The sequence below is a fragment of the Cnephaeus nilssonii genome, assembly GCF_951640355.1.
Source record: "Cnephaeus nilssonii genome assembly, chromosome: 3".
Lineage (NCBI taxonomy): Eukaryota > Metazoa > Chordata > Mammalia > Chiroptera > Vespertilionidae > Cnephaeus > Cnephaeus nilssonii.
Genome location: NC_137074.1, coordinates 64,654,942 through 64,679,347, shown reverse-complemented (window position 1 = coordinate 64,679,347; position 24,406 = coordinate 64,654,942). Strand labels below are relative to the sequence as shown.

Here is a 24,406-nt window from a genome sequence, read left to right as displayed (position 1 = left end):
ATAATAACCAAAAGAGAGCTATTACTATAGTAATGTCAGACAAAAATTAATAGCGACAAGGAAGAATGTTTTATAAAAAAAAAAAGGATAACCTGTCTGGAATTTATAGTAATTATAGACTTATATGCACCCAATAACAGAGCCCTAAAATACATGAAACAAACACTGTCAGAGTTGAATGGAGAAATAGATAATTCAGCAATAATAGTTGGAGCTTTCAATACCTCACTTTCAGTGGTGGATAACACAACGAGACAGAAAATCAAAAAGGAAATAGAAGATTCGCACAAAATTGTAAGCTAACTAGAACTAATAAAAAGATATCTATGGGACACTCCACTCAAAATAGAATACACATCCTTCTCAAGTATACATGGAACATTCTCCAGAACAGACCATATGCTAGGTCATAAAGCAAGCTTTAATATATTCAAAAGGATTAAAATAATATCAAACATGCTCTCTGACCACAAAGGAATGAAATTAGAAATCAGTAACAGAAGAAAATTTGGGGAATTCACAAATAGTAGATATTAAACAGAACGCTCCTAAATAACCAATGGGGAAATAAAGGGAAAATTAGAAAATACTTTGAGTTAAATAAAAACAAAAATACAAATACCAAAATTTATGAGGTACAGCTAAAACAGTGCTTAGATGGGGATTTATAACTGTAAACACCTATATTAAGTCCTGGCTGGGTAGCTCGTTTGGTTAGAGCATCTTCCCAGTATGCCAAGGTTTTGAGCTTGATCCCTGATCAGGGCACATTAAAGAAAGCAACCAATGAATTCATGGATAGGTGGAGCAATGAATCACTGTCTCTCTTTCTTCCCTTCCTCTCTCTCTAAAATCAATTTTAAAAATGTAAACCCCCCATATATTAAAAAAGAAGAATGATCTCAAATTAATAGCCTAACTTTCCACCTTAAGAAAGAAAAAGGAGCCCTGGCTGGTATGGCTCAGTTACTTAGAGCATTGTCAGGTAGGCCAAAAGGTGGCGGGTTCCATTCTTGGTCAGGGTGTGTGTGTGAGGCAGCAAATTATGTTTCTCAATCTTTCTCTCTCTCTCTCTCTCTCTCTCTCTCTCTCTCTCTCTCTCTCTCTCTCTCAAAATAGAAGCAAATAAACGACAAAGATTGGAACAGAAATGAATGAAATTGAGAATAGAACAATGAATGAAATGAAGAATAGAAAAATAGAATCAACAGAACCAAAAGTTTTTTTTTTGAAAAGATCAACAAAATGGACAAAACTTTAGCTAAACTGACCAACAAATTAATTAAATGAAATGGACAAAAACCTAGAAAATCACAAACTATTGAAACTGATTCAAGCAGAAATAGAAAATCTGAATAGACTGATAGCAGGAAAGAGACTGAATTAATAATAAAAAATCTACCCATAAAGAAAAATGCAGAGCCAGATAGCTTCATTTGAATTCTGCAAATGTTTACAGTAGAATAGACACCAATCCTTCACAAAGTATTCCAAAAATATAAGAGGAGGGAACACTTACCAACCCACTCTGAGTTCAGTATGAATATCAAAATCATACCAACAATATCACAAGAAAACTACAGTGTTTATGTTCATTACTAGAGGCCTGGTGTACGAAATTCGTGCACTCGGTGGGGGGTCCCTCAGCCTGGCCTGTGCCCTCTTGCAGTCTGGGAGCCGGGGATATCCTTAGCGCTGCTGCGGAGGTGGAATAGGCTCCCGCGTTGCTCGCCAGCTGTGAGCCTGCCTTCTGGCTGAGCGGCGCTCCCCCTATGGCAGCGCACTGACCACCAGGGGGCAGCTCCAGTGTTGAGCATTTGCTCCCTGGTGGTCAGTGCGTGTCATAGCGACCAGTTGTTCTGTCGTCAGGCCACAACCGGCTCTCCGACATCCCCTGAGGGGTCCCAGTTTGCGAGAGGGTGCAGGCCAGGCTGAGGGAACCCACCAGTGCATGTTTGGGGCGGGGGAGGGATGTGGGAGGTTGGCCAGCCTGGGAGGGACTGCGGGAGGGCTCCAGGGTGTGTCCAGTCCATCTTGCTCAGTCCTGATAGGCTGGACCCCAGCAGCAAGCTAACCTTCTGGTCGGAGTGTCTGCCCCCTGGTGGTCAGTGCACGTCATGGCGACTGGTCGACCAGTTGACTGTCTGCCCCCTGGTGGTCAGTACATGTCATAGCGAGCAGTTGAGGAGCCTTAGCATATCATTAGCATATTACGCTTTGATTGGTTGAACGGCCAATTAGATGGCTGGACACTTAGCGTATTAGGCTTTTATTATATAGGATGTCCATTAATAAAGAAACAAAAATCCTCAACAATATGTTAGCAAACCAAATCCAGCAACATCAGTAAAGATTATATTCTAGAACTGAGATTTGTACAAGGTATATTCAACATATGAAAGTCAATCAATGTAATACACTATATTAGAGGAATAGAGGACATGCCTGGCCAGCATGGCTCGGTGGTTGAGCATTGACCTAGGAACCAGAAGGTCTTGGTTTGATTCCCGGTCAGGGCACATGCCTGAGTTGTGGGCTTGATCCCCAGAGTGGGGCCTGCAGGAGGCAGCTGATCAATGGTTCTCTTTCATTGATGTTTCCATCTCTCTCTCTCTCACCCTTCCTCTTTGACATCAATAAAAATATTTTAAAAACCAAAAAAAAAAACCAACCAAAAATCATCTCAATAAATACAGAAAAAGTATTTGACAACTTTCCTGATAAAAAACAAAACAAACTAGGATTAGCGGGGAATTTCTTTGACCTAAAATACCAGTAGATAACAGCTGATATATTTAATGGTGAAAGGCTAGCGCTTTCTTCCTTAGGTCAGGAATAAGACAAGGATGTCCTTTCTAGCCAACATTGTATTGAAGGTTCTAGCTAGGGAAATTAGGGAAGAAAAATAAAGGTAGGACACATCCAGATTAAAAAATGAAGAAATAAAACTACCTCCATTGTCAGATGACATATATATATGTATATATTTCTAAGGAAGCCAATAAATACCTATTAGAACTAATAAATTCAGCAAGGTTGCAGAATACATTATCAAAACACAAAAATCAATTATATTTCTGTATGCTCACAATGGACAATCAAAAAAACAACAACAACCAACCCCAGTTTATTTACAACTAGAGGCCCGGTGCACGAAATTCGTGCACGAGGGGGTGTGTCCCTCAGCCCAGCCTGCACCCTCTCCAATCTGGGACCCCTCGAGGGATGTCTGACTGCCCGTTTAGGCCCGATCCTACTGCATAAACGGGCCTGATCCCAGTAGGATCGGGCCTAAACAGGCATTCGGACATCCCTCTCACAATCCAGGACTGCTGGCTCCCAACTGCTTGCCTATCTGCCTTCCTGATTGCCCCTAACCGCTTCTGCCTGCAAGCCTGATCACCCCCTAACCACTCCCCTGCCAGCCTGTTTGCCCCTAACTGCCCTCCCCTGCAGGCCTGGTCACCCCTAACTGCCCTCCCCTACAGGCCTAGTCACCCCTAACTGCCCTCCCCTGCAGGCATGGGTCCCCCCCCCCCCAACTGCCCTTCCCTGCAGGCCCAGTCGCCCCCAACTTCCCTCCTCTGCTGGCCTGGTCACCTCTAAGTGCCCTCCCCTGCAGGCTTGATCACCTCCAACTGCCCTTCCTTGCAGGCCTGGTCCCTCCCAACTGCCCTCCCTGCTGGCCTGATTGCCCACAACTGCCCTCCCTTACAGGCCTGGTCCCTCCCAACTGCCCTCCCCTGCTGGCCATCTGTGGTGGCCATCTTGTGTCCACATGGGGGCAGCCATCTTGTGTGTTGGAGTGACGGTCCATTTGCATATTACTCTTTTATTAGATAGGATAGAGGCCTGGTGCACGGGTGGGGGCCAGCTGGTTTGCCCTGAAGGGTGTCCTGGATCGGGGTAGGGGTTCCCTTGGGACGTGGGGTGGCCTGGGCGAGGGGCCTATGGTGGTTTGCAGGCCAGCCACACCCCCTGGCGACTCAAGCGGAGGCCCTGGTATCTGGTATTTATTTATCTTCTGTAATTGAAACTTTGTAGCCTTGAATGGAGCCAAGCCTCCTTCTCTCTCCAGCTCCGTGGCTGCTGCCATTTTTGTTGGGATTTATTTATCTTCTATAAATTGAAACTTTGTAGCCTTGAGTGTAGGCCTGGGCCAGCCAGGGTGTGCGGAAAGCTTGGCTTCCTCCATTACCGGGGAAACCCAAGCCTCCTGCTTGCTCTGTGGCCGCAGCCATCTTGGTTGAGTTAATTTTCATACTCACTCCTGATTGGCTGGTGGGCGTGGCTTGTGGGTGTAGTGGAGGTATGGTCAATTTGCATATTACTCTTTTATTAAATAGGATAATATCAAAAAAGAATAAAATACTTGGGAATAACTTTAAGAAAAGAACTATAAGACATGGATACTGAAAGCTAATAAACACTGTTGAAAGAAATTAAAGAAGACAAGTAAATGAAAAGAATCTCTTGGATAAGAGACTTAATATTATTAAGATAGCAGTATTCCCGAGCCCCCACTTGATGTGCAGATTCAATGCAATCCCTATCAAAATCCTTACTGGCATTTTTGTAGAAATTGACAAGTGGAGCCTAAAATTCATATGGAAATGTGAGGTATCCAAAATAGCCAAAAACCATTTTGCAAAAGAAGAATAAAGTTGGATGAATTGTCTGTTAGGGTTGCCACAACAAAATACCACAGACTTGACTGAGTGCTTTAAACAACAGAAGTTTATCTTTTCACAGTTCTGGAGGCTGGAAGTCCAAGACTATGTTGCCAGCAGGGTGAATTTCTGGTGTGACCTCTCTCATTGGCTTGCAGCCTTCTCACTGTGTCCTCACATGGCTTTTTCTCTGTCCAGGGACCCTCTCAGTGCTTCTTCCTCTTTTTATATCAACGCCAGACCTATGACACTTGGGCCTCACACTTATGACCTCTGCCTTTAGTCAGCTCAGGCTGCCATAACAAAATGCCATAGGCTGGATGGCTTAAACATCAGAAATTCATATTCTCATAATTCTGGAGTCTGGAAGCCTGAGGTCAGGATGCCTGTATGGCTGGGTTTTGGTGAGAACGCTTTCTGACTTACACATGGCCCCCTTCTCCCTGTCACTTGACATGGGGAAAGAGAGAGAGAGGGAGAGAAGAAACTCGGTGGTCTCTTTTTAAATACAGCGCTAATCCCATCATGAAGCCCTACCCTCTTCACCTCATCTAAACCTGATCATCTCCCAAAGGCCCCATCTCCAGATACCATCACATTGGGAGTTAGGGCTTCAACATAGGAATTTTGGGGGGACACAATTCAGTCCATTACATTGGAGGACTTGCATTTTTTGATTCCAATGTTTACTACCAAGTGCAGTAGCCAGGGCATAGATTTACTGGTGTAAGTCTAGACATAGATTAATGGAATAGAATTGAAAGTCCAGAAATACAATCTTACACTTATCGACAAAGATGCCAAAACAATTCAAAAGGAAAAGAATAATCTTTTCACCAACTGGTACTGGAACAATTAGATATCCACATTCAAAAGAGTGAATTTTGACCCCTACTTCACATCATATACAAAATATCACTCAAATTGGATCATAGACCTAAATGTAAGATCTTGAAGAAACTCAGAAGAAACTGTAGGTGTAAATCCTCATAATGTTTGGATTAGACAGTAGTTTCTGGGATATGACAGCAAAAGCTCAAGTGACAGAAGAAAAAATAAATTGGACTTAATAAAAATAATAAAAACTTTTGTGCATGAAGGAGTCCATCAAGAAAATGAAAAGACAACTCATGGATTGGGAGAAAATATTTACAAGCTATATATTTGATAAGGTATTTGTATTCAGAATATATAAAGAATTCTTATAACTCAACAAGAAAAAGACAAGTAACCCATTAAAAAATGGGCAAAGGATTTGAATAGTGACTTCTGCAAAGAAGAAATGGTCAGTAAGCTCATGCAAAGATGCTCAGTGTCATTAGGCATTAGGGAAACAAATCAAAACCACATTGAGATACCACTTCCCAATCACTGGGGTGGCTAAAATAAAAAGACAGACTCTAAGAAATGTTGTTGAGGATGTGGAGAAACTGGAGCCCTCATTGCTGGTGGGATTGTAAAATTCTGAAAACCATGGAAAACAGTTTGGCAATTTTTCACAATGTTAAACACATGAGTTACTATATGACTCCACAATTCCACTTCTAGGTTTATGTGCAAGAGAATTGAAAACATATGTTTGTCAGAAACTTGCACTCAAATGTTCATATTCATAATAGCCAAAAAGTGGAACCATCCAAAATGTCCTTCAGTTTCCTTAATGTAGTGGTTATCACGTTCACCTCACAAAATGTCCTTCAACTGATGAATGAATAAACAAAATGTATATTCATCCAACGAAATACCTTTCAGTTATAAAAAGGAGTGAAGTACTGATACATGTTATAATGGAGGTGAACCGTGAAACATTATGCTATGTGAACAAAGCCAGCCCCAAAGAAAATATTATATGATTCTATTTTTATGAAATGTCCAGAATAGGTAAATTCATAGAAATTGGAAAAAAATTTGTTGCCAGGGGGAAGGAGGAATGAGGAGTGACTGCTAATGGATTTGGATATCTCTGGGTTGATGAAAATGTTCTAAAATTAGTGGTGATAGCTGTATATGCTAAACTCTGGATATGCTAAAAGCTTATGAATTTTATGGTAGGTGAATTACAGCTCAATAGAACTGTTCCATTAAAAAATGGCTTGGGTGGGTGGGGGGAGTAGAGATTTCCAGCTGATATAAAAGGCTCCTTCTTTGCAGCGGGAGCTTAACCTGAGAGGCCTGCACTTTCCCTCCTCCTTTGCCCCCTCCTTACCCCTTCATATTCATAATAGCCAAAAAGTGGAAACATCCAAAATGTCCTTCGCCTGTGGACCGATTTGTCTTTCCGGCTCTTCGGTTGAATGACTTTCTAACTTTCTGGCGGCGTCTGGGGACCGGGTCTTCCTACTCTGAGGCTTGCTTTCACTTTCCGGGAGAGCGGGGAGCGCAGACAGTGGGCCTGCAAGTGCCGAGATGGAGGGGCGAGCGGAGAGAAGCGGGTGGAGATGGGGGAGCTTGCCGAACCCTGCCGTCTTCCCTCCCGGAGGGAATAGACGAGGCTGGCAGGGAACCCCCAAATCCAAACTCCCCACCGCCCAGCTCCCCGGAGGCCCAAGCGCAGCCTCCCGGCTTTTGGGCGATGCTGGGGGTTGCGGGCTCGCGGGTGCGTGGCTGTCACCTGCGAGAGCCTGGGGCCCCTGCTTGGAGGAGCGGCCGCACCTCCTGGTAGTGTTGCGGGAAGCCTTCTACCCACCGAGGCAGCCCCGCCACGTTCAGGTGCATTGTCACAATTACTGTGTCCGCGGGAAACCGGTGCTGCCCTGGGTCCTGGCTTCCCCATCCCCAAAGGCAGCGTTTTCAGAGTGCTTGGGAGCCCCCAGGTGCATTGCTTATCCTAACAAGGAACCCAGCACCGCGATCTACATTTGGTTATGCAAGTTCTGTGTCCTCCCAAAGTCAGATTTGCGCTAATCGCATGAGAGTTAGTTGGGACATATCCTTATGAAAACAAATACCTGCAGGGAAGGCATAAAGGTCAGGTTTACAGAAAGTGCGATCTGAACTTTAATGTAAAGAGCGGTAAGTTCTTGAAGTGGGAGAAAGGGAATTCCAGGCTACTTCTGAGGGCACCACAGCTGAGCAATCCTGCACCCACCAGCTCGGAGGCCAATATAACCCTCTTGGAAAAGAACCTGACCACAGCTGTGTTCTGATGTGTACCTGAGGAGTATCGCCATTTGTACTGCAGTTACACCTTCCAAATCTTTGGGTACTTTGGTTATCTTTAACATTAAACATGCATCTATTTTTATGGGACACGATACTCTCGTTATAATAAACAGAATGGTGACCATTTCTGCTCTATACTAACAAAAATGAATATGTTAAATATATACAGAACTTAATGAAAACTGAAGGTGAGATCTCAGTTTTAAAACTGTAGAATTCATCAAGAAAGAGAGCTAGGAAACAAAAACAAAACTACCCTTCCTATATTCTCCTAGGGGTCCTTGAACAATTTTTTAACACATATATTTATAACAATAATATCAACGCCCACTTATTATTAGGTATTAGGTGCTTGGTATAGTTTGAGTATTGTCTGTAATTTTCCAAGTTGCAGTTGTCTTCTAGTTTTTAAAGTGATAAAGCAACATTGACTTAGACTTATTGATCTATTATTTAAACAAGAAAGAAAAGAGCAAAATCTGTAAAGTGCACAGCATAACTACACAACTATATAAAATAACAAGTAATTTGAATAATGCATTTTACATATAGCCAAAATATTTTTAGAGAGCTTAAGTTCAGAATATTATATTCATGTTTACTTATATTAGGGAATCTGAGAGTACAAGTAAATATGTCTTACTTTGCTTACTTCTTACATGAGAAAGCCTTAAAAACAAAGCAAATTAATCTAGAAAAAGATTACTTAATTAAGTTAAATACAACAAAGTGATTTTAAAATTGTGTGTGTGTGTGTGTGTGTGTGTGTGTGTGTGTGTGTGTATTTCTCCAATAAAATACATCCACAATAGGGGAAAAAAGCTGGAGGCAAATATGGTGCATTTGAGAAAGAAAGCTTTTAAAGATCCTTTTTTCATTCATAAGCTTCCTCTGATGCATTGCTTCAGAAAGGATAGTTTATTTCAGATATCTGAATTAGCTTAACATTAGTCCTCAATGAGTAGATGTGTTTAACTGTCACTGTGATCCTTCAAGCAGTAATTTATAGCACTTAAGCTCAGTTCACAGCCTTTACGTGTAGCACACTTTTACTAGACCCGGAGGCCAGAGAATAGTGGCTGCTCCATTCTTTGATACAAACAATTGGTATTTTGTGTCTTTTATAAAGAACTGTGCAACCATAGTTTAAGAGAAGTCTCTAGACCCTTCTCCACCCCGCCTCAGCTATTTTGTTTAGTGTAAACCACGTCCCACCTCTATGTTCTGTACCGGAGCCAATGTCTTGCCACCTGTCTTTGTATGGTTTGCAAAGTAGGGATGATTTTACATTTTTAAAAATATACATTTTTATTGATTTCAGAGAGGAAGGGAGAGGGAGAGAGAGATAGAAACATCAGTGATGAGAGAGAATCCTTGATCGGCTGCCTCCTGCACACCCCACACTGGGGATGGAGCCAGCAACCTGGGCATGTGCCCTTGACTGGAATCGAACCCAGGACCCTTCAGTACTTAGGCCGACACTCTATCCACTGAGCCAAACTAGCTAGGGCTGATTTTACATTTTAAATGTGTGTTTTTTAATCAAAAGAAGGATACTATTTTATGACATAACTATATAAAATTCAAATTTCAGTGTCTAATAATAAAATTTATTAGAACACAGCCACTCTCATTCATTTGTGTGTTGTCTGTGGCTGCTTTCACACTACAACAGCAGAGCTGAGAAGTTTCCACAGAGACCCAATAGCCCACAGAACGGAAAATATTTACTATAAGGCCTTTTATTTTTTTACTAGGGGCCCAGTGCACGAATTCGTGCACCTTGAAAGGAACTGTGGGTCAAGAGGCTGCAGTGGGCACAGGGGCGGGTCTTGGCCCATCCTCCGTGCCCCCACTTGGCCCCTCCCACCACGGCCCTGGGCCCCTGTCTGCTGGCAGCCCCCACTCACACCTGCTGACTGCATGGAGCGATTGGGGCCGGGGAAAGCAGTGGTTGAGAGCGGCAGCTGCTGCCCCAATCTCCCCTCAGGAGCAAGGGGAAGTGGAGAAGCCCTTGGGTGATCGGGCCGGCAGCCGCCACTCGCACCTGCTGATGGCACTGAGTGATCTGAACGGCACCAGGCACTGGCAGTGGGTGTGAGCAGGGCTGGCGCTGGCAGCAGGTGCAAGTGGGGCCGGCTCCAGCAGCAGGTGTGAGTGCCAGGCAGGACTGTAGTGTGGAGGAGCAAAGAATTTTCAGTAACTAGAGACTCGCCCCCATGATAGCGACTGGTGCCCCACCTTGGTCTGGCACCCCTGCTCACCTGCTCTACCATCCCGTTGCGGCCAATGCCCCGCCATGTTCCGCACATGCCCCCTGGTGGTCAGCGCACATCATAGCAACTGGTTGTTCAGTTGTTCTACCATTCTGTCTATTTGCATATTAGCCTTTTATTATATAGGATTTAAAAAATATGTATATTTTTATTGATTTCAGAGAGGAACAGATAGAGAGAGAGAGAGAGTGAGAAACATCAAGGATGAGAGACAATCATTGATCCATGCCAGCTGGGCTTTTTTACAGAAACAGGTTTTTGACCATACTTTTTTCTATGTATACTGGCCTGGCCAGCATGGCTCAGTGGTTGAACGTTGACCTAAGAACCAGGAGGTCACGGTTCAATTCTTGTTAAGGGCACATGCCCGGGTTGTGGGCTCGATCCCCAGTGTGGGGCATGCAGGAGGCAGCCGATCAACGATTCTCTCATATCATTGATGTTTCTATCTCTCTCTCCCTCTTCCTTCCTCCCTGAAATCAATAAAAGTACATTTTAAAAAATGTATACCTGCTAATATTAGCTTTGTGCTTAATACCCATTTCCCTTGGAATAAAAATCTAAAAATTTGTATAGGGATCAGCCCACCACTCCACCCTCATCTCAATGCACCTTCCCTGTTCTTCAATGTTCTGCCCGCCGCCCCCCCCCCCCCCCCCCCCCCGTACTAGGTCTTCAAACATAATCTTTCTGCCTGGTTCTTTCCCACCCTGACTTCTAACTGAAACTCATTAGTAAAGCTGAAGTCAGGTCCATTCTTTTACCTTCCTATATCATCTTGGACTTCTCCTTTATAACACTCATTACAATTATAATACTTGGTTCAATTTTTTTTTTCTTTTTGCTTCATGACAAATAACCTTGAGGGTAAGGACCAGATCTGTGTATGTCCAGTGACAAGTTCAGTGTTGACTGCATAGCTGGTTTGGCACGCAGCTCGCTTTACCCAGTACAGTTTGGGACTGTCTGGGTTTAAGCCTCTGTCAATGTAAATGTCAGTAGTGCTCCTTTATTCTCAGAAGTGTGCCAGTTTGGACAGTAAGTTATAGGGTTACATTACACATAACCAATGCTCAATAAATAATTTTTGAGTGACTCAGTTTAGTGAAATCTCAATGACTTAGATTCCAGATAATCACTTAAGACATTTTTAATTCTCTGCTCAAGCAAAAGGCAAAAGATGGGGAGAAAACAGACAGGAATTTAGTTGCAGAAACAACATTGAGGGTATACCCTAAGTTTATTGTTCACTTAACTCAATTTCTTAAACCTATATGTGCCACGAGAACAAATGATTATCATGAAACACTAAACTATCCTCAGTTGCCAAAGAAATCTTATTTTCTGCATACTTGAATTACAAGAAAATAGGATGTATATACAATATAAAGTTACTAGTTTTAACAAGGCTTAAAACATAGGTGTTTTTTGTTGTTGTTAAAGCTCAATCCTTAGTATGACTCCATTCATGTTCCTAGTGGTATTATTATTGGATTTAGGATTTACTGATACTAATAATATAGGCAGGATGTGTAGAAAATCAAAATGTTCTTTTTGCACTATTTTTTTCTCTCTCAGATAATTGTGGTCTCTCTCTCCAGTACATGGAGGCTACTGGGAAACTAGCTCTTCCTGGAAATTTGAGAGTACATTTTGAGAGTGAATATTTAAATTTAGGGTCTCATAGAGCAGAAATATGCACTCATTTTTAATTCTAAGGCTTAAAGGGAGAGAGTGGCTTTCAGCGTCACTCCCTAAGGACAGAGGGGGCATGTGTCAGAATTAGGGATGAGGGAAGCCTTTTTAATGTACACAGACCCACCTTCTTCAAATTCTGATACATGTCACTCCAGCTTCTATTTTGGGAATTGCTAGCATTCCTCAGGTGTGTTGGCAAAAAAAAAAAAAAAGAAAGAAAGAATTTAAACAGTTGATTGATTTTATTAGTATAAAGAAAAAATATGTCTGAGGAGGCTTGGCCAGACTTAGGCCAAGAATTTAGGATTTAGGACAGAAAAGTATAGTCACAGAGGCAGACTTTGATCACTGGAGTAATGTACAGAGATGAATCATCGGGCGCCACCAACGTGAAAGTAATTGTCCTTTAAAACTGTCTACCTTTACTCTGGTTCCCTGCTTATCGTGCAAAGTTCTGATTGCTAATCTCTGACTTCCAAGATATTCAGGCGCCCTGGGTGAAGGACGTGGAATGAAAGATTTTTCACGACTAGGAAGGATTGTTCCTCTACTGTGCGTTAGTGTATTTACCACTGAGTGAGCTTATGCAGTTCGTGAGTGTGGCTTAATTAAGGAAGCTACTCTGAGTGCAATTCTAGGACATTGACAGTGCTGAGGCCATTCTCCAAATGGTGGTCAGTCGACGAAGTGAATGTCACCTTTGGAGACCTTTGGGAAGAGTGCCATCCAGCTGTCTCCTCAGACTCCTCAGCCTTATCAAACCCCTTTGTTCTTCCTTAGGCCCCTTTCCAATGATCACTTCTTTGGAAGTTACTTGGAAATCTAGAAGTGCAACATTCAAACCTACCTGGGAAAATAAATGTTAAATTGCTATTTTAGCCACATTTTCCATATAATAACCTGGCAGAGTAGAAGTATTTGTATTCTTGTATTGTTCCCTCTTTTGTACTTCCTTGGATTGCAGAACTCCACCTACTTTCCCTTTGTGGATGAAGTATGTCTCCTACCTACTCACCCAAGCCGGGAACCTGGATGGATCCTTGTTTCTTACCTCTTTGCCAACTATGTCATATTGGTCACCAAAGCCCTCATCTTTTTTAGCTTAAACCATTAAAATAGTTTTCTACCACTTTTTAACACACTAATCTGTCCTTTTAAGTTGTTACCAAAGTAGTAGTAGCTTTAAAAGTGTATATTTAATTAATTTATTTTATTGCAGTAACATTGCTCTGTAACATTACATAAATTTCAGGTGTACAACATTATAATTTTATATCTGTACTAGGGTCCCAGTGCACAAATGGTGCACCTTGAGAGGAACTATGGGCCGTGAGGCTGCAGTAGGCACAGGGGTGGGTCTTGGCCCACCCTCTGCGCCCCCACCTGGCCCCTTCCGCCATGGCCCCCCCCCCCCCCCCCCCCCCCCCCCGGTCGCCTGTCTGCCACCGCCACCGCTGCTTCCACTCGCTGACGGTGCAGAGTGATTGGGGCCGGTGATAGCAGCGGGTGCAAGGGCCATTAGCGGGTGTGAGCGGGGCCAGTGCCATCAGCAGATGTGAGCAGCAGCTGGTGCCCCGATCGCCCCTCTGGAGCAGGGGGAGGTGGAGAAGCCCTCAGGGGCAATCAGAGCTGGCAGCTGCGGCTCACACCTGCTGATGGCGCTGAGTGATTGGGACCAGCACCGGGCACTGGCAGCGGGTGCGAGTGGCTCCAGCACTGGCTGTGGGTGCAAGTGGTGGCTTTGGCACTGGCAGCAGGTGCAAGCAGGGCCATCACTGGCAGTGGGTGTGAGAGGCGGCTGCTGACCTCGCTCTTCCCTCAGGAGCCGGGGGAGGTGGAGAAGCCCTCAGGGGCGATTGGGGCTGGCAGCTGCCACTTGCACCCGTTGATGGTGCCAAATGATCGGGGCCGGTACCAGTTGCTGGCAGTGGGTGCAAGTGGGGCCAGCACCAGCAGCAGGTGCAAAGAATTTTCAGTAACCACCAGAGGCTCACCCTGATGACAGTGACCAGTGCCCCATCTTGCTCTGGCGCCCCCGCTCACCTGCTCCACCATCCTACCGCGGCCGATGCCTGCCATGTTCCGTGCACACCCCCTGGTGGTCAGCGCATGTCCTAGCGACTGGTTGTTTAGTTTTTCTGGTTGTTTCGCCGTTCTATTTGCATATTAGTTTTTTATTATATAGTATACTCTATTGTGTACTCACTTCCAAAGTTCTAGTTTCCTCCCATTACCATATATTTTTATCCCCTTTACCCATTTGCCCTCCTCCCACCCCACTTTTTCTCTAATAACCATCATTCTGTTGTCTGTATCTATGAGTTTTTTGTTTCATTAGTTTGCTTCTTTTTTTGTTTTATATCCCACATATGAGTGAAATCATGTCGTTTTCGTCTCTTTCCACCTGACTTATTTCACTTAATACGATATCCTCAAGATTCATCCATGTTGTTGCAACTGATTCTTTAGATAGAAAACCCAAAAGACTCCACCCAAAAACTAAAAAAAGTATTAGTAACAATAAACAAATACAGTAAAGTTGCAGGATACAAAATTAATTCGTAAAAATCCACTGTGTTTCTATAACTATATATATAAAACCCTAATATGCAAATAGACCGAATGGTGGAACTGAACAACCAAACAGCCGGTTGCTATGACGTGTGCTAACCACCAGGGGGTGCACATGGAACATGGCGGGCATTGGCCGTGGCGGGTTGGTGGAGCAGGTGAGCGGGGGCGCCAGACCAAGGCAGGGCACCGGTTGCTGTCATGGGGGTGAGCCTCTGGTTATTGAAAATTCTTTGCTCCCGTGTGCCACGGTCCCATCCGGCATTTGCATCTGCTGCTGGTGCCATCCACACTTGCACATGCTGCCTGTGCCAGAGCCACTGCTTGCACCTGCTGCCGGTGCCTGGCGCCAGCCCCAATTGCTTGGCACTGTCAGTGGGTGCAAGCGGCGGTGGCTGCTGGCCCTGATCGCCCCTGAGGGCTTCTCCACCTCCCCCTGCTCCTGAGGGGCAATTGGGGTGGGCAGCTGCCTCTGGAACCCGCTGCTGTTGATGGCCCCACTTGCATCCACTGCTGGCACTGGTCCCAATCACTCCGTGCTGTCAGCGGGTGCAAGTGGGGCCAGCGCCATCAGCGCATGAGAGCGGCGGCAACGGGAGTGGGGCTGCTGGCAGACAGGGTACCGGGGGTTGCGGTGGGAGGGGCCGGGCGGGGGCGTGGAGGATGGGCCAAGACCCGCCCCTGTGCCCACCTCAGCCTCGTGGCCCACAGTTCCTTTCAAGGTGCATGAATTCGTGCACTGGACCCCTAGTATTAACAGTGAAATTTCAGGGGAAAAAATGAAGAAAACAATTCTAAATGTAATTGCAACAAAAGGAATAAAATACCTAGGAATAAAATTAACAAAAGGATGTGAAGGACCTGTACACTGAAACCTATAGGACATTATTAAAAGAAGTTGAAGAAGACACAAAGAAATGGAAAGATACTCCATGTTCATGGATTGGAAGAATCAACATAGTTAAAATGGCCATATCACCCAAAGCAATATAGAGATTTTATGCAATCCCCTTCAAAATCCCGGTGCTGTTTTTTAAAGAAATAAAACAAAAAATCAGATTTGTATGGAACCACAAAAGACCCCAAATAGTCAAAGCAATTCTAAGAAAAAAGAACAAAGTTGGCATATCACACTTCCTGACTTTGAAATATATTTCATCTTTTTTATGGCTGAGTAGTATTGCATCATATCTATCTATCTATCTATCTATCTATCTATCTATCTATCTATATCACATCTTTATCTGTTCATCTGTTGCTGAACACAGGTTATTTCAATGAATACAGGTGTACATATATCTTTTGAATTAGTGTTTTTATATTCTTTGGATGAATGTCTATAAAAAGTGTATCTTTTAAAAATGCAATTTTGAACTTGTTACTTTTCTATGGGAAATGAGTAAATGGCTTTTTTGACAGTGTAAACCCATATTCTTTAGCATGGTATATGAGACTCTTCACGAGGTGGCTGCTTCCCCCTTTCCCACCCACTCTTCTCTTCTTTTCCCCCTCTTTCCCCATCATCAGTGTTAGTCATGGTGAACTGGCTTGCCAGGCTGCTCCACTCCTCTGCATTGCTAGTCATGTGCTTACCTTCCTCGATCTTTCAGTAGCATCTCACACCATTGCACATTCCCTCTATTTTGCACACCTTCTTTCCTTGATTTCCCAGACATTCCTTCTGGAACTTCCTCTTACCTTTCTGGTATTTCATTCTTTTTTTGCTGGCCACTCCTCTTTCACTCAGCCTTTGCATGCCAGGCTTTCTTGAGGCTCCGTCTTAGGCTCTATTTTCCCTCACGGTTACTTTATATTTAGTTCTGCTCTAGATACCAGTGGTTTACTATAAGAATTTTTGTATTTAGCAAAAATATACACAGATCATTTACAGTATATTTAATATACATTTTCTCATAGCTGTTTGGTTACCATAGTGGAGAGTAGCACTCGATCAAACTAAAGAAAGCCCGTGGGGCTGCCCCGTGTGCTTTCTTTAGTTTGATCGCGTGCTACTCTCCACTGTCTCTCTGGTCCCTCGTTCTGCTATTGTATAAAATGATTAGGTTTTAGCACACCCCCCCATAGAAAAGTAGATCTTTTCAGTTCATAAAGTAGCATTTGTCATGTGTATACACCTTACTAAATTAAATGGAGCAACTAGGTAGAAATTAGGGCAAGCTTTGATTTTTAATTTAGAAGAAAAATTCTCTTTTGGGAAATAAATTGGAATTATTAGATGAGACTCTCTATAGTGTTTATTATAGTCCAGGTCCTTTGACAGGTAATTATTCTGAATAAAGTAAAAATAATATTTTTAAAGGAAAGAATTGTCGAGTGATCAAGATATAAACTTTTCAGTGATGAAAGATGTGCTGTGTGCTCATTAGAATTGCTCCATTTGATAGCTCACTCTTCCTGCTATTTCCTGACATTCCATTTCTGGTACTCAGGAGACTCAATCTTTGATAATTGTGAAGGGTTAATGCAGGAGTCTGATGGGGCCACTACATCAGTACTGAAGAAGTGGTATATGAAGTAATGACATTGCTAGAACTAAATAAAAGCATTAGCATGGGGAAGAAAAGTTAACCCTTAATATATTTAATTTTTAAAATGAGATTAAAATAACATTGCAACAGACATTTTACATAATTGAGTAATAAGTAAGGTAACTTCATTTGCATTGTATTGTTTCTAATCTGAAGAAATAGGGATCTGTCCCTTTAATGAAACCCTGTTTACCTATCTCTTCTAGTAGGCGTGGCTTAGGAACCTGTAGAGTGAGGTATAACTTCCAATTCTGCATTCTGACCTGCCACTTGGAAAGAATGCTCATACTACAAACCAGGAAGTGACAAATAATGTGCTTTAAACTACAATACAACTTGTCTTTTGTAAGGAAAAGCTTCTCATAACAAAACTAGAAGACTGAGGCAGTGATTTTACATGGTTGTCATTAAATATTTGGAACTCTGCTGTGGGATAAAGACTTTGTAGCATACTTAGAATACAAAGCTTTCTGGTCCAGAAATTGATCTCCTGACTTTTGAGCCTTATCTGGTTACTGCTTGGTTCATGTTATTTTGTTAAAGTACTCTGCAGGCTGAACCGGGGAGACTCTCCATTGTTTGCAGGTAGGTGGTTAGCCTTTGTTTAAAATTTAGGTTGTGTTTTAAGGTTACCCAACCTTGATTGTGCTGCTGATTATTGAAATAACAATGAATCGCAGTAGGATGTTATGTTTGAATGTTTGAATGTTCAGCGTGGCTTTCAATCACCATATTTTTGTGACTTCTGGCCAACTTTGAAGAAAATGTCATTTTTAACAAATTAGCAAGTCTATAAGCTGGTGAGTTGTGCGTTCTACTTTGTTTTCCATTAACCTTTTATATATTCATATTTTTAAAACTAATAGATTAAAAATATATTGAAATTAAAAATTACCCTGCTATTAACTTCCTGATAGTATTTGATAATATATTTAAATCATTTATTTATGTAGTCAAATAAAATTTAATTTTTGTTAATATTTTACTTATAAGTTTTATTACTTTCTCTCTTAGGAAGCTGTCTGAATATTTATCATTTGTTTATCTACTTGCTTTAGTCTCTTTTGGTGTCGTTTAATATCTATTATTTCAGAAGAGTTTTTATAAGAGGTTAATATTCCACAAGTACTATATTGAAATATTGCTTGTTTCTCTTTATAATGGTAACCGTCTATTTATGACACTAAAAGTATTTCAAAGATAATGTCTTTAAAAGAGTGAGCTAATTTTTAATATGAACTAACTGCTGTTGTGAAGAAAAAAAAGTAAAAAATGGCTCTTTTGGAGTGGAAGTAAAAATAAATGTGTGGGGTACTTTTAGGATCAAGGACAGTGGTTCCTTAACTTTCACTACCACCAGTGATCCTTTTAATTTTTTTCTATGGACACTATACTTCAAAAGACTTTTTGTCCACCAAATAAATGGTGTATATTAAATAATAAAGTGTTAGAACATTATTGTTTATTAGTCATATATTATTTCCAATGAGAGTTTATTATGTCTGACATAACCACTTTAGGTTAATATAATTCAGCCCCAAACAAAGAGGCCTGACATTTTACTTAGCTTGAATAATTTTATTGTAGGTAACCCTTTGGATATTTCTGACTTTTGAAATATTGAGAATATTATCTGAATTTTCATCAACTACTCTTGTGGAATGCTAGTAGTCTGAGCCTGGCAAATTGGGAACTATTGGTCTAAAGTGCAGAAATTCTGTTCTTAACCTCTTGAGGTTCCATGAAATGTAATGAAGGTTATCAAGTGTAAGGTAACAAACAAAGATACCATAGCTTCTAGACAGAGAGAAGAAACAAGGAGAAAGAAAAAAAAAAGGAAGTGGTATTTGTCATAGGGAATATCTGGGAGGAATTCAAGGCATCTGTATGTTTTGGCCCCATTAAGTATATATTTATTCCTACTATTTCCCAACTTAAAATTTTTACTCCACTTAGGCTGATAAACTATTAACTGACTTCAAAACAAATATTACTTTGGTTCTTCATGTATTAGTTACATATTTGTATGTTGGTTTTCCTTGCCAAGAATTTTCTCATTTCTCCATTTTCCCTCTTCATGTTCTTCTCTCAGCTCAGCTGAAGACCCTTCTCCTGTCTGAGCACCCAAACCCATGTAGTATTTACTACCGTGTTAAGTACATATTAATATTACTAGAGGCCCAATGCACGAAATTTGTGCAAGAGTAGGCCTTCCTTCCCCTGGCTGCCGGCACTGGCTTCCCTCTGGCACCTGGGACCTGGGCTTCCCTCCAGCCACAGGCAGGCACCTGGGACCTGCCTCGCTGCCCCGGCTTTGTCCGGAAGAATGTCCGGTCTAATTAGCATATTACACTTTTATTATTATAGAGGGTTTGTCATATTTAACTTACTTAAAAGTCTCCCGTGTTTCTTCAACTATACTGTAAGTTGTTTGAGAGCATTTTATCCTCCTTAGTATCTAGTGCAGGGGTACACATTTGATAACTTCTAAGTAATTATCTGTTGAATGGATGAGAGAAAGAATCTTGCCAACAGTTGCTTCAAGTATTATGCTGCCTCCTTCTCCCTTGCTTAATCATGTGATTACCATCAGTAATGTTTCTAGAAATGAGACCATTGGTTATCACACTATTATTGTTTTTGTTTTACTATGTAATGTGAATTTTTTGTATTAGATGATTTTAACACTGATATGATACCTACAAAGAAAGAATGAGCTGGGCTTTATTATAAATAAATCAAATAAAATATTCTTAATTCCAACCTCTTGCATTTTATGTTTTAGGAAAATGTAATTTAAAGTCTACTGCTATGTAAGGTTTTTAAAATGGTTGAAATATTCGGATATATTATGGGTTAAGAGGATGGGTTCTGTTTGGAGAACAGAACTCTGAATGGAGATCCAGGGTCATGGTAGACTGGTTGGATCGCAGAATTTAAACTGCAGATTAGTGATTGCCAGAAACCATGGACACTTTGTTTTATAAAAAGAAAACTTCAAACATCTTTCCATTTACAGTAGTTATTGTATTACATACTTTAAAATTGTTACTTTATTTATTCCCAGTATCGACTCTGCCAGATAAATTCTGTTAACCCATATTTTTTATAGAAACAGAAAACTGACATCTATAAAGGTAAAAAACTACCAAAGTCATACAACTAGTAGCTAGCTGCACATCAGGTCATTTTGACTTCAGAATTCATGTTTGAATCACTACATTACACTCTCTTACATTTTCCAATACGCAGTGTAATTTTTCTGTCCCTTTAGAGCTTGACCAGACAGGAATTCTGGCAGCTGCTCCAGCAGAACTATGGCGCTGAGCTAGGCTTAAATGCTGAAGAGATGGAAAACTTGTCCGTGTCGATTGAGGATAATGTGCAGCCAAGGTACAGCAATGTTTTGAAATGTCAAGATTTCTTAATCATTAATCAAAGCAGAATTATTTTAAACTTTACTAATTCAGAATTTCTATTTACTCACCCTGGGTGAAATTTGCCTTCGTCCTCTGTAGTGGAATGGAGTGAGTGGTGAGGACAGTGAATAGTTTACTAAATTGGTAAGCAAATACAAAACGTACAAGGAAATATGTCTTTGTAACTGTGTCACCTAGGATTCGCTTAAAGTGTGATTTTAGTAAACTTTTTTTATTAAGGATCTGGAGAAGTACTTAGTAAAATCTCTGTGCTTATATTGATAGGTATAAGCTAAATTAGCTGGTAGGTATTTTGAGGGATACAGAGATACCACAACTTTTCCTCAAGGATACCCTAGCATAGTGCTTGAGATGTAGTTAGCACTCAATAAATATAGGATGCATTAAGTAGGGAAGCTTACAGTACTATGGGGAATGCACATAATTGAAAATGATAAGGGCCAAGAGGAGGAATAGATAATGTGATAAAGAAATTCAGAGTAGAGAGAGATTATTTTTGACTGATGGGAATTCATTTGGAAGAGTGGACATTTTTATTAACCTGTAGAAGTAAAAATGCATTTTGTGTAATGATAATTGAGGGCATAGCAATAAAAATAACTGAGTATAATACATTAAACTTCTAAAGCAAACATTATGCTCAGTGAATGAAGCCAGTCACAAATGACCATACTGTATGATTACATTTATATGAAATTGAGCCTAGAATAATTAAATCCATAGAGACAGAAAGCAGATTAGTAGTTGCTAGGAGCTGGGAGGAAGGAAAAATGGGAGTGACTCTAATGGGTACAGGGTTTCTTTTTGGGGTGATGAAAATGCTCTAAAATTAGATAGTAGAGATGGTTGCACAACCCTGTAAACCACTGAATTGTATGTTTTAAATATGGTACATTTTATGGTAAGTGAATTACAACAATAAAACTATTATTTAAAAAATTCTATAGCAAATAAATCTTAAAATGGAAATCTTTCAAAAGCCTTGATTTTCACTCCATCTAGTGTTCTAGTCATGCTGATCCTATTTATAGTGTTTCAGTTAAGCATCAATATTTTACAGTGTTTTTTTTACATGGTTACACATGCATATTTTATTAGTTTTCTGTAACGTTAAATTTTTCTATTGTACTGCTGTCCTTGTCTAGTTTATTCGCTTCTTTCAGGTACTGGAGTTGGGTAGAAAAGCAATTGATAACAATGTAGAGAGCCTTGGATAGTGGTAAAGAAGATCTGGATCCTAGTCTGGACTCTGCCACCAAGCAGCTGAGCAACCTCAAGCAAATCACTTAGCTTTTCTGATCCTCAGTTTTCTCATCTGTGAAATGAGGCAGTTAAACTAGATGATCTCCAAGGCCCCTTACAACTCAAAACGTTTCTGGTGTTTGAAGAAAGAAAGAATAAATAGTTTTTGACCAACTGCTTTATACGCTCTAAGGTGCAAGTCCTTGAAGTCAGCAGAAAAGCTGCTGTTTTCTTGGTGATTGAGTGCTTTCTAAGAAAGATGTGGCAGGATCCTCATTCCCTTTTCTGCTCCTTTTCCCATTCTTCCAGTCTCTGAAAGAAGCATATCTTTCTCAGACGTTTATTTCCTCAGCTTTTCCATCTTCTTTCTCTTCATTTTCAATCTCTCCTTCACTCTCCGTTCTCCTTTTTTCTATATTTCACAACTCAACTCCATTCTCAAAATCCTGAGGTTCAGACACTCAGGTGGTGAGCCATTTTTCTTGCTCGGTTCCCTCAGAGCCTGGCCATTCTGCGGGGCCTAAAGTGACCTGGTAGCAGACCTAAGTGTTATTTGGATGGAGGAGAATAGAGTTTAAAGGCCCTGTGGCGTTTCTGTTCCTTCCTCAGGATAGTATGGCTTCACATGTCAGGCTGTTTATTATAGAAGAGCTTTAAGTCTATACAGTGATTGCATGGAAGTAAGGTTGAGGGCTGGAGATTAGATCCGTTGTGTGCCTTTTGTATTTAATAGACTTCCCTTTCTCTTGGCTCCCTGAGAGAGGAAAAGCAGGTCCCAGGACGTTTAGTGAAGTCCTGTCCCGGTGACTATTCGAAAGCTGCTCCTTACACCTTGTTCTTAGGAATGAGACAAGCAGGAAGGGGATATGGGCTGATTAATGGGCTCTGGGCTGAGACCTAAGGAGCTTCCACTGCTGGGGAGGACCCACCATCTCAGGGACTGAATCAGAAGGAAGGATATCAAACTGCCTCTGGTGCCGACTGGCATCCAACTCAAACATCCGCCGTGTATCTTGTGGAGCTTTGTGGTTGTCCACAACTGACATGCAAACAAGCAATAATTATTTTATTAGTTGCTGTTATGGCCACCTGTACTTGGTTAATTTTTTAATGGTTTCTGAAATTTATAAAATCTCACATGAGCATTATCTTATTTTCAGATATAAAGCCAATTTGCATGTGATTTAAGAAGATAGCTGTGTTATAAATAGAGGCTTATTCGTTACATTACAAAAAACCATTTGTTTTCAAAGTGCTTTATAATAGAAAAGGCCCTCAGAGAGGAGACAAAATCACATATCTGTGTGGCAGTGACCTTGTTTATATTTCCATAATGATGTATGTGTTTCTTACAGAAGTCCTGAAAGAAGCAACTTGGATGACTGTGGGGAGAGAGATGAAAAATTATCCAAGTCAATCAGTTTTATCCCTGAATCAATGAATCGGGCTTCAGAAACAGAGTCAATCGATGGAAATCTATCAAAAGCGGTTAGTGTGTGATCCCCCTTTAAAAATATATTTGATGCTGCCATGTGTTAATCATGATATAAGATAAAATGAAAATACAGTATACAAAATATTTAAAACTTAAGATGTCAGGCTGCCCCTTTATTTTAGGAGTGTTAAGTGTGTAAGGAGCAGAGGTTGTATACATATGTGGTTCTGTTCAGAGCTGGTTATGGTGTAGAGCTATCAGACAGAGCACCAGTCTAAGAGGGGGTAGACATCACTAAATATATAATAAGATGGCCCAGCCAGTGGTTGAGTGTTGACCCATGAACCAAGAGGTCATTATTTGATTCCCAGTCAGGGCACTTGCCCAGATTGCGGGCTTGATCTCCAATGGAGGGTGTGTAGGAGGCAGCCAATCAATGATTCGCTGTCATCATTGATGTTTCTCTCTCTCCCTCCCTCTCTGAAATCAGTAGAAATATACTTAAAAAATATAATAAGGCAGAGAAGGTCACAGCAGAATTTCCCCAGAGCAGGTAGTGTGTGTGACAGTCTGTTCCGAAGGGGGATGAGAGCCCTGAGCGGCATGCTGGCGCAATAGGAGACGCTTCTTAAGCTGCCTGCTAAAGCAGGCACAGCCGTTAACCACCGGCTGTCAGAGTTAGTTCCTTCCTTCCTTTATTCTTTTCAAGCATCATTATAAGCCCATTGATTTTTCCATGAGCTTCTATCACTTGGATTCATTATTACTTTTTTAAAAAAATATATTTTATTGACTTTTTACAGAGAGGAAGAGAGAGGGATAGAGAGTTAGAAACATCGATGAGAGAGAAACATCGATCAGCTGCCTCCTGCACACCTCCTACTGGGGATGTGCCTGCAACCAAGGTACATGCCCCTGACCGGAATCAAACCTGGGACCTTTGAGTCCGCAGGCCGACGCTCTATCCACTGAGCCAAACCGGTTTTGACTCATTATTACTTTTAATACTCAGTTTGTCCCTTCTGAGTCCCTTCAGATTGGCTCCTTTGTCCTGTTAAAATGATGGATGATTTCTGATGGCTTCCTTTCTTTCTTGTACAAGAACACGTCCCAGGCACATTTTGTATAATTTTGTCCCAGACTTAATATCAACCATTTTCACTAAACTATGTAGTTCTTAGTGAAGAATGGTGGTTAGAGACCACATTCTGAGCGCTAAGATTGTGCCTGCCCTAGAGCTTTTATTCTGATTGGAACTGCAAGTTCGGGCCTAAAACAGAATTTCTTGGTTTGGACCAGAGCATTGGCTACAAATCCTACCTCTGCCGTTTGCTGTATGACTTTAAATAAGTTAATTTAATTA

At 41.5% G+C, this 24,406-nt stretch overlaps 1 protein-coding gene across 4 annotated transcripts in view; it reads left to right on the top strand.

The window, feature by feature from the left end:
- Window positions 1-24,406, top strand: part of GRAMD1C (GRAM domain containing 1C) — an 85,953-nt gene that overhangs the window by 32,224 nt on the left and 29,323 nt on the right. For 3 of the 4 annotated variants that reach the window (XM_079763280.1, XM_079763281.1, XM_079763279.1), the window contains 2 exons: window positions 20,201-20,319; window positions 22,964-23,096. In XM_079763280.1, coding sequence (XP_079619406.1) covers window positions 20,201-20,319; window positions 22,964-23,096 — 252 coding nt within the window. Of the gene's footprint in view, window positions 1-17,208; window positions 17,512-20,200; window positions 20,320-22,963; window positions 23,097-24,406 lie in introns of those variants that run through there. The other variant, XM_079763282.1, reaches the window with a different exon arrangement.